Source organism: Echinops telfairi, unplaced genomic scaffold, assembly GCF_000313985.2.
Source record: "Echinops telfairi isolate 266 unplaced genomic scaffold, ASM31398v2 ScPeMD7_7458;HRSCAF=8496, whole genome shotgun sequence".
Classification (NCBI taxonomy): domain Eukaryota; kingdom Metazoa; phylum Chordata; class Mammalia; order Afrosoricida; family Tenrecidae; genus Echinops; species Echinops telfairi.
Genome location: NW_022111358.1, coordinates 30,103,546 through 30,112,645, shown reverse-complemented (window position 1 = coordinate 30,112,645; position 9,100 = coordinate 30,103,546). Strand labels below are relative to the sequence as shown.

Sequence of the window (9,100 nt, the reverse complement as noted above, 5' to 3'; positions counted from 1 at the left end):
TCAGTGGTTACGTTCGAAACTGCTCACCCTAAGGCTTATGGTGGGAGTCAGTGTCTCTAAAGACCCACAGCCTTCCAAACTCCATGCACACCAAGCGGACTGCAATCGAGGCTGTTTAGAACGGAGAACTGCCCCGGGGCTCGCCAAGACTGTAATACCTTTTTTTTGAGATTGCAGCTCTTTTTTGTCGTCGCTTTTTAAAAATCATTTTATTGGGGGCTCATACAGCTCTTATCACCAGCCATCCATCTATCCATTATGTCAAGCACATTTGTACATTTGTGCCCTCATCATTCTCAAAACATTTGCCTTCTACTTGAGCCCTTGGTATCAGCGCCTCATTTCCGCTCTCCCTCATGAACCCTTGATAATTTAAAATTATTATTTTGTCATGTCTTACACACTGTCCGACGTCTCCCTTCACCCACTTTTCTGTTGTCCATCCCCCAGGGAGGAGGTCATATGTAGATCCTTGTGACCGGTTCCCCCTTCCTCCCCCACCTGAGATGGCAGCTCTTTATGGGAATAGAAAAACCTCATCTTTCTCCTGCAGATCAGCTGGTGGTTTCGAACTGCCGACCCCAATGCATACCTTCTCCGCCACAGCCATGCAAACCCTGTAGGACAGTCCTACTGTGCGCTGCAGGGTTGCTGTGGGGACTTGGGCTTTGGAGCCTGGGAGAGCTAAGCCAACTGTTGAGGGCAGCGCCCCCTGGAGCCTGACTGGGCCCAGGCACGAGGTTGCCAACATGCCCGGCCCGGTTCTTGCTGGCTCTTATGGACAGGAAGAACACCCAATCAGCCACTGGTGCTGAGCGGATCCTGACTCTTCGTGACCCCACAGGACAGAGTAGAATTCTTCCCTGTAAGACTTCAGAGCCTCACGGAAGCCGATGGCTTCATCGTTCTCCCGAGAAGAGGCTGGAGGGTGTGAACCCCCGACTGTGTTAGCCCAGCACATCATCAAGGTTCCGCTGTGAAGCACGATTAGGGGAGAATTACGCTGAGGCTCCTGCCCCTGGCATCCTGAGATATTGCTCACCAGCTGGAATTGCTAGCCTTGGGGTTGAGATTCAAGGATGGGCGTTTTGGGTTAAGAACCTCTTGAAATTGTTCGTATGTCTGTGTGTGTTGTTTTCGGTGGGTAGCACCCAATCAAAGAGATCCACGAACCAGCAAGGGTGAAGACTTACTGGTGTCAGGCAAAGCAGATGGAATGCAGGCATTTACAGGAGCCTCGTGGCTTACCAGGGGGCCCTGGGACCACAGTATTTTGGGCATTAAGCTCCTTAGCTCAAGGGCATCCGTTCCTACCCACCAGTCACCCAGCAGGAGTAGGAGGAGGCTGTCTGCTCCCATAAAGCTTTAATGTCTCAATCCAAATGGGGCAATTCCACTCTGTCCCATGGGGAAGCTAGGAGCAGAAATTGACTTGATAGCAATGGAGTTTTTGGCGTCTTCTTGTTCACGTGGCAGGGATATTAATAGAGTATGACAGTGCACCCCTAGCCGGTTGGGAGGCCCAGCTCCCGTGGAAACCATCATGATTTTAGGGTCCCAAACGAACAACTGTCCCATCACCCCATAACAGGAGCTACCTAATGGCACACACATAGATATGCTTGGAAGTGGGGGGCAAGAACTCGCTAAGCGAGCAAGAGACACATGCAATGCAGACAGAGAAATGAATGTTACACATGCACAGGAACATGCTGTCAGCTGCCATGAAGCTGGCTCTGGCTCACGCCAACTTCACGTACGACAGAACAGAACATTGCCTGTCCCGCGCCATCTCCACAATTACTGGTGTGCTCAAGTTCATTGTGAGCACTGTGTATTTTGACTGCCTTCCAACTGGGCTCATCTTGCAGCATTACATTGGACATGATTCTCTTGCGATCCTGCTGCTCTCCTTGGCTAATTTGCAGAGGTAGGTGGCCAGAGATTTCTTCCCAGCCTGTCTTAGCCTGGACGCTCTGCAGATAGCTGTCCACCTCAGGTGACCCTTCTGGCCTAGCTTCCACGTATAGCAACACACAAGCCACCACAGTACAACAAACTGACAGAGGAGTCCTGGGCAGAGGAACACCCCAGGAATGGAATTGTCCCTGTGGGGAGGTCTCTGAACACAATCGGCCATTAGAATGGACGGGGTATGCTCAGATGCAATGCAATGCACCACCCACACGGGGCCCAAGTCATGAGGCTTTCCATGGGCCAGGCGAGACTTCAGTTCAAGGTTGTCTGCCCCAGCCATAGGATAGGGTGTAGGAAACCTTCCTGAGTTGTCCTGCCTGTGGTCAAACCTCATTGGTCAAAACTGTCCTAGTCTCCCTTTTGGGTGGCAGTGGCCAGGCAACCCTGCTTGGAGAAAGCACTGGGTGTCCGGGAGATCCCTCCTCAGGCGTCCGGCAGGCGCCCTCTCCACGGCCAAGATGCCCAAAGGAAAGGGAGATCAGCTATGACAAACGGGGTGAAGGAGGAGCCCAAGAGGAGGACGAGGTGGTCAGCAAAACCGGCACCTGCAGAGGTGGAGAGGGGCCCAAGGGGCAGCAGGAAAGGACCAATCTTCGGACAACACAGTGCAGTCAAAGGGGAAAGGGGAGCAAAGGGGAAACGGGCTGCAGGGGCTGACCAGGTGGCCAGAGGCGTGTTTTTATCAACTGCTTTGTAAACGCACGTTTTATAGTAGCTCTAGAAACCTTTTTAAGAAGGAGGAGATCCCACTTCATCTTATTTTTTTTAAGTGCAAATGCTTTCTTAAACACGTGGAATCAAAGCTGATGGTGCCCGGCTATCAAAAGATATAGCGTCTGGGGTCTTAAAGGATTGAAGGTAAACAAGCGGCCATCTAGCTCAGAAGCAACAAAGCCCACATGGAAGAAGCACACCAGCCTGTGCGATCACGAGGTGCAGAAGGGATCAGGTATCAGGCATCAAAGAACAAAAAAATCAGATCATAGTGAATGAGGGGAAGTGCAGAGTGGAGACCCAAAGCCCATTTGTAGGCCACTGGACATCCCCTTATGGAAGGGTCTCAAGGAGGAGACAAGCCAGTCAGGGTGCAATGTAGCATCGATGATACATACAACTTTCCTCTAGTTCCTAAATGTCCCCCCGCCCCCACTATCATGATCCCAATTCTACCTCACAAATCTGACTAGACCAGAGGATGGACACGGTACAGATGGGAACTGGAAACACGGGGAATCCAGGACGGATGATCCCTTCAGGACCAGTGGTGTGAGTGGCGATACTGGGAGGGTGGAGGGAGGGTGAGGTGAAAAGGGGAACCGATTACAAGGATCTACATGTGACCTCCTCCCTGGGGGACAGACAACAGAAAAGTGGGTGAAGGGAGATGTCAGACAATGTAAGATATGACAAAATAATGATTTATAAATTATCAAGGGTTCATGAGGGAGGAGGTAGTGGGGAAGAAGGGGGGAAAATGAGGAGCTGATGCCAGGGGCTTAAGTGGAGAGCAAGTGTTTTGAGAATGATGAGGGCAATGAATGTACAAATGTGCTTGACACAATGGATGTATGTATGGATTGTGATGAGTTGTATGCGCTCCTAATAAAATGATTTTTAAAAAAAGACGTGAAATCATTTACTGGTTGTTTATATTTTGGTCCAGCCAGAAAAGAGAGGGATGTGGAATTGTGGGAAGATTTGACTGTCTTGGGTGTCAACATAACATTCGAGGGGAAGGGGGCTGTGGGCGGGTAGGGGAGCTTTAGTCTCTCTACTACAAAACATACTTACTGTGTATGAACTAGAACCCCCGCCGGTAGCAAAACTTCCTGACTGACCTGCACAGACATTTGACCTGTTCTTATGGACACAGGGAGTGTGCTTGCTCAGAAGCCAAACAGCCCTTTACTGTTTCAGATGCCTTTTCTCTCCCCGCCCCCACCCCTTTGTTTCTATTTAAAGTCTCCTTTTATTTATTCATATTTTCCCGCAGTTTCATGGGCACTTCGTCCACATGCCCTACACCTCAGGGGTTCAGTCACATCAAGGCAAGCTGTACAATCTTTCCCGCAATCCCTTTCGACCATTTCCGTCCTTGTGCCCACTGTTGACCATGTAATGCTTTTTCAATGTCGGCAAAATCACACCAACAAAACATTCTCCAATCCAACAACTTCTGCCTGTGGAATTCAGCGCAACCGAGTATACCCATCGTGTTGTAGAACCATCGTTAGTGATGCCCCTTTCCAAATGTCCACTACCGTCCACATGAACTCACTGCCCCTGAGCTAGCCTCTTCCTCCTTCACCATGGTGACCATAGCCCAAGTTTGGTCTCTTTCTTTGTAGTGGCTTTCTTGATATAATAGTCACATAGACTAGTTCCATAGTTAAATAGCCTTTTAACGAGTTGTCTATACATCATCACAGTCAGTTCTAATGCTCCCTCCCCCTCCCTCCCCCCTTTCCCTTCCTGATAAACCATCGCTTCAGTTACTGTCTCCATGCACCCACTCACGTGCTTCTTAAAGTAGGAGACCGAACAGAAACAACAACAAGAAGAAACAGAAAGAAGAAAACAACAACAATACTGTAATGATAAAAATCAAGAGTAGGCAAAAAAAGACCACCAACAATATTTTCAAAGCTAGAGAAGACATTTCTGTCGTAGAACAATCGAGAAATATTTGAGCCTAAAGCAAATTCAGCTGGCCAAGGATCAAATTAAACCATGGCTCCATCCTCCATAGTCAAGTTTACGATCACCTCCGTCTGACAGTATAGCTGTTTGAGTCCCTCGCAGGTGACCAGAGGAGATCTGCCAGAGGCTGGATCTGAGGAGATGCTCTGCAGATGGGTGTTGGGCTCCCACCGTCTTCCAGAGCTTTCTATAAGTTGGGGGTTCACAGTTGAAAGTCTGGTACTCTTCGTCACGTTTGGATTTTGTTGTCACACAGGCTGGTGTGTTTCCTGTGTGTGGACTTAGTTGACGCCTCACTTAGGGGGCTGCTTGTTTGGATACAAGCCTTTGAGACACCAAACACAATTCAAATTGATAGGCAGGCACCATCTGCCCTCTTCACCACCCTTATAAACCAGAGCCAACAAGAACAACAACAAAAACTACCAAACCAAATGACAACCCCGCAAAAACAAACAAAACAAAGCACATACATACCCCCCCAAAAAAAGAAAAACATTGCTAATCATCCCCTTAGAGCATTGATAACACCCATCATTTATCCAGTGACATAGAATGTAAGGTACTGTGGATAACACGGAATTTATGCTAGCATAGTCCAACTGAGCGCTGTAGCTTTGTACAGCTTGATTTAATTCATTGGGCTCTGTTTACATTGAACCTGGCTTGGTGCTGGGGGAAGTTTTCCTGTATCGTTTTTTGCAAGGTCAGATCCTTGCCCCTCAGATGAACACCTGTCCTATCGATGCAAGGGACATTGAGGTTCTAAAGACATGGTTCTGGGTCTCCTTTCATTGGCCACCCACTAAGCCAGAGGTCCCACCCACCCACGGTCCAACGACCACCCGATCTCCGGTCTTGGGGTGGCCATCTGTTGCTTCCTCTCCCATCAGAGTATTTCAGTCCTAAGTCCCAGGGCATACAGGTCATTGTGAGGTGGGCCCTGCTCAGTCGCTCAGTCGCTGATGACTTTCATTTGATGAAGCGGCGCGTGCTCGTCCCAATTGCCTCAGTGGCCCTCCCCGTTCTGTGTTGATCTGGAAATCCCGAGGGCGGGGTGGCTCAGTGGTAGCACTCTCCGCTTCCGTGCAGGAGACCCAGGGCACTGGAGTCAGTGGGTTTGTGTGAAGCTGAATGGGTTTCAGCGGAGCTTCCAGGTTAAGACGGACTAGGAAGAAAGGCCTGGGACCTGCTTTGGACAATCCTTGAGGAATCATCACTGTTGTTTCCGAGTTTAACAGGCTCTCCCCACCACGGAGTGCCAATTTCCAGCTGTACGAGTAGACGCCATCAACTTTTCATCTGTCCTTCCTGACCTCCATCTGCGCTCAGCGCCTCCCCACCTCCACCTCACCTCCATCCACTCCGCGATGACCATACAAACAATCAGCTGCAGGCTCATTTGTTTACACCAAATCCTATCTGCTCAGGTGCCGCCTCCTGCTCCTCTGTCCCTGCACGTTGGAGGGGATTGGGGGGCGGTGGTCACATCACCGGGAGTGCCCTCAGAATGTTCCCTACGAATGACTACTTTCTTTCTGATTTGTTGAGTCAGAAAGAGGTTCCCGCTCCTGGCTGGAGCAGCATTTTCCCGGCAGCCCGCGCCACACAGGATACAGTTACTGTGTGGCTACGGCCTCTCAGACCGCAGACTTCTCACCCCTAAGCACCTGCTGCCCGATCCCGGTGGCCTCCCTCCCTCCCCACCTGGCCCCTCGCTGTCCTCCAGTTGACACACTTTGGAGTTTGCCGCTGCCAGGGTGCTGGGTGATGGTGAGCTGGAAATAGCCCGGGGAGGAGCTTGGCCCAGAAGAGGGACTTCAGCATTCATCTGAGGCTACCGAGTCGGGGAAAGGAGGCATCTCGGTGGGTCCCAGGAAGGCCCCTCCGGATCGGTGGCCTATCCTGAGGTAGCTTTCACTCTGGAATATCTGGCAGTTTCCTCCCTCCTGGGGCTCCACCTGCCACTAACCGGATCCTGCGAGGGAGGACCCTGGGACCCCTTGTGACCTCGGAGGTGGCTGGCCACTCACACCTGCTCCAGTGGATGGCTCATGTTCCCCCACTTGGCACCCATTGTACGTGCAGATGTCTCCAGCGATCAAAGGCTGAAATGCAGGGTTGGGAGAAGGCTGAAGCAGGTAGTCAGTGGTGGGTGGTACCAGAGGCAGAGCTAAGAAGGGACCATGTGCCCTGGTGTGCTGTGGTTGGCTGCTAGGTTAACACCCACGAGGCCAGCTCCCTGTCAGCTCCCAGCAGACCCTGATGACCCATAGGGACAGGCTGCTGGGCTGACACCCCTCAGTCAGCCCAGGGCAGTTCCTGACCACCTGTTCTCTGCCCATCAGCCCTAACAGGGTCCCCTCTGCGCCGCAGGGTCTAACCTGCAAATCGCACCCTGTAGTAGAGGTTCCGGTGTGAGCAGTGTGCTAACTTGACTGATAGCAGCTGCCGCTCCGTGCTGTTGCTCTCCTGTGCCCCCTGCAGCCATGGCGGGGAGCTGCAGCTTTCCCTGGCAGGGGCTTTACCTACCTGCCCACTGGGTTCCAAGACCAGCAGTCCCTGCTCCTTCACCCCACTGGGCCTGACCCTCAGGGTGGTCTGAGTAAGGAGGGGGCTGTGGGATCACCCGGCACGGGCGTGCTTGTGTTTACTTACTAATCTGCAGTGAACGTTTTTCACTCTTTCCATCACATGAACGATTCTGCTTCTGGATGTGACCCGCATCTGTCCCTCCACTCCACTGTCCTTTCCCACAGAAGCAAAGCTGCCTTTCAAATGGACAGCCCCTGACAGCGCTGGAGAACCCAGTAAGCAAGGTAAGCGTGGACTTGTTTATGCTTAGTCACTAATGTCACATGGACTTCAAAACATGCGAGACGTTGATTCGTAAGCCCAAGCCAGCCTTGTTTTACCTTACACTGGCAGCAGGTGGCCCCGGGCTGCCACCGAGGCCGACCTGGCTGATGGGCAAAGAGAGGAGCCTGGTGACATAGTGGGTTCCATAAGGTCGGGACCTTGAACCGACCGGGCACTGAGGGCAAGGGCCTTCTGCTCCCACGAACAGGCACAGCCTCGGAAGCTGACAGGGACCGCTCTGCCCTGTGCAACAGGGTCGCTCTGGGCGGGAGTGGACGCCCTGCAGGGCGTGGGTGCTGATGGGTACTCTCAGTGCCAGCTGAGGTGGATGGTGCCCTCCCTCGCCACACCTGCCCCATCGACTGCAGAGCTCAGAAGGGTGGATCCTCCGCCAGCTCTGGGAGGTGTCCCAGAAGGCAGGAGGGCATAGTGGTTAGGCACACTAATGCCAGTCACTGGAAGCAGGGTTCGTGCCAGTTCTGCTATTGACTAGCTGGGAGACTTGGTAAACTCACCGGCAGACCCGTTTCCTGGATTATCACGTAGGCCTGTAATACCTGCCACTTTGCAGGTTGCTGGAGAATGGAATGGAGAGGCCTGGGCCCGTCCTCCGCAGGATGGGTGCACGCACACATTGGCAGTGGCCATCACTCTGGGAACCCTCCCCCCCGGGCGTGGACCACCTGTCTGGGGCCCCACAGTTAGACCTCTATCCACTTCCTACTTCCTGGTGACCTTTCACCCAGTGGGAGGCAAGAGCAACGAGAGATTCTCTGTGATGAGACGGACAGACGAGGCTTTGGCTCTGCTCTTTTGACTGGATTTTCTTAAGACCCCAGCTCCCTGAGCCAAAGGCTCGCTTAGCTGACTCCATCGCTGCCCGGGGCCTGGTGGCAGGCGAGGCAGTGCAACACTCTGGTGTGGGACGGGACCGTGACATGGCGGAACGCTCCGCTGGGAGGGAGGGTGGAGGAGTGGGGTCCGGCCCCCATGTCAGTTATCAGACAAGGCTGTGTCTTTGGGCCTTCATGGACCCTGGACAGGAATTTCCAGGCGGTTCACCTCCTGTGTTCTCCAGGCCCAGGTGAGACGGCAAGGCTGTTTGCACTGAGCTGAAGGTGCTGGGAGGTGGACAATGATGGACTGACTGGTTTTCAGAGTTTCCAATGAGATAGTGACTTGACTGGTCACTAATGCTTTATTAAATTGCCTCGATAGAGGAAGAGAACCGTGGCTCCAGGCCCAGAGGAGGGTGTGTGTGGGAGGCGGCGGCACAGGACGGCCCTGCTCTGTGCTGAGGGGGCAGTCACTCAGGAGGGGCCTGGACCAACCGGTAAGGCCGATGCGGGTCCCTGTCTAGGGCACTCACTGCTCCTGGGTGCCCCAGGAGATGTAGTCCGGCCGCGTGGCCGCGTGGTACTCGTCGATGAGCTCCTGCACCACCTCCCGGGACGTGTCCAGCTCGTCGAAGTTCTCCTTGAAGATGTCCTCCTTGCGGAACTGCTCCAGGAAGGCCTCCCGCTTCCGCAGCTTGTCGTACTGGCGGCAGGTCCGCTCGAAGAGC

At 52.9% G+C, this 9,100-nt stretch overlaps 1 protein-coding gene across 1 annotated transcript in view; it reads right to left on the bottom strand.

Annotated features, from left to right (window-relative positions):
- Positions 1-8,696: 8,696 nt before the first annotated feature.
- TUBG1 (tubulin gamma 1) overlaps positions 8,697-9,100 on the bottom strand; it is a 5,944-nt gene continuing 5,540 nt past the window's right edge. The window contains exon 9 of the mRNA XM_045299451.1: positions 8,697-9,100. Within this exon, the coding sequence (XP_045155386.1) occupies positions 8,902-9,100 (199 nt within the window). The 3' untranslated portion in view covers positions 8,697-8,901.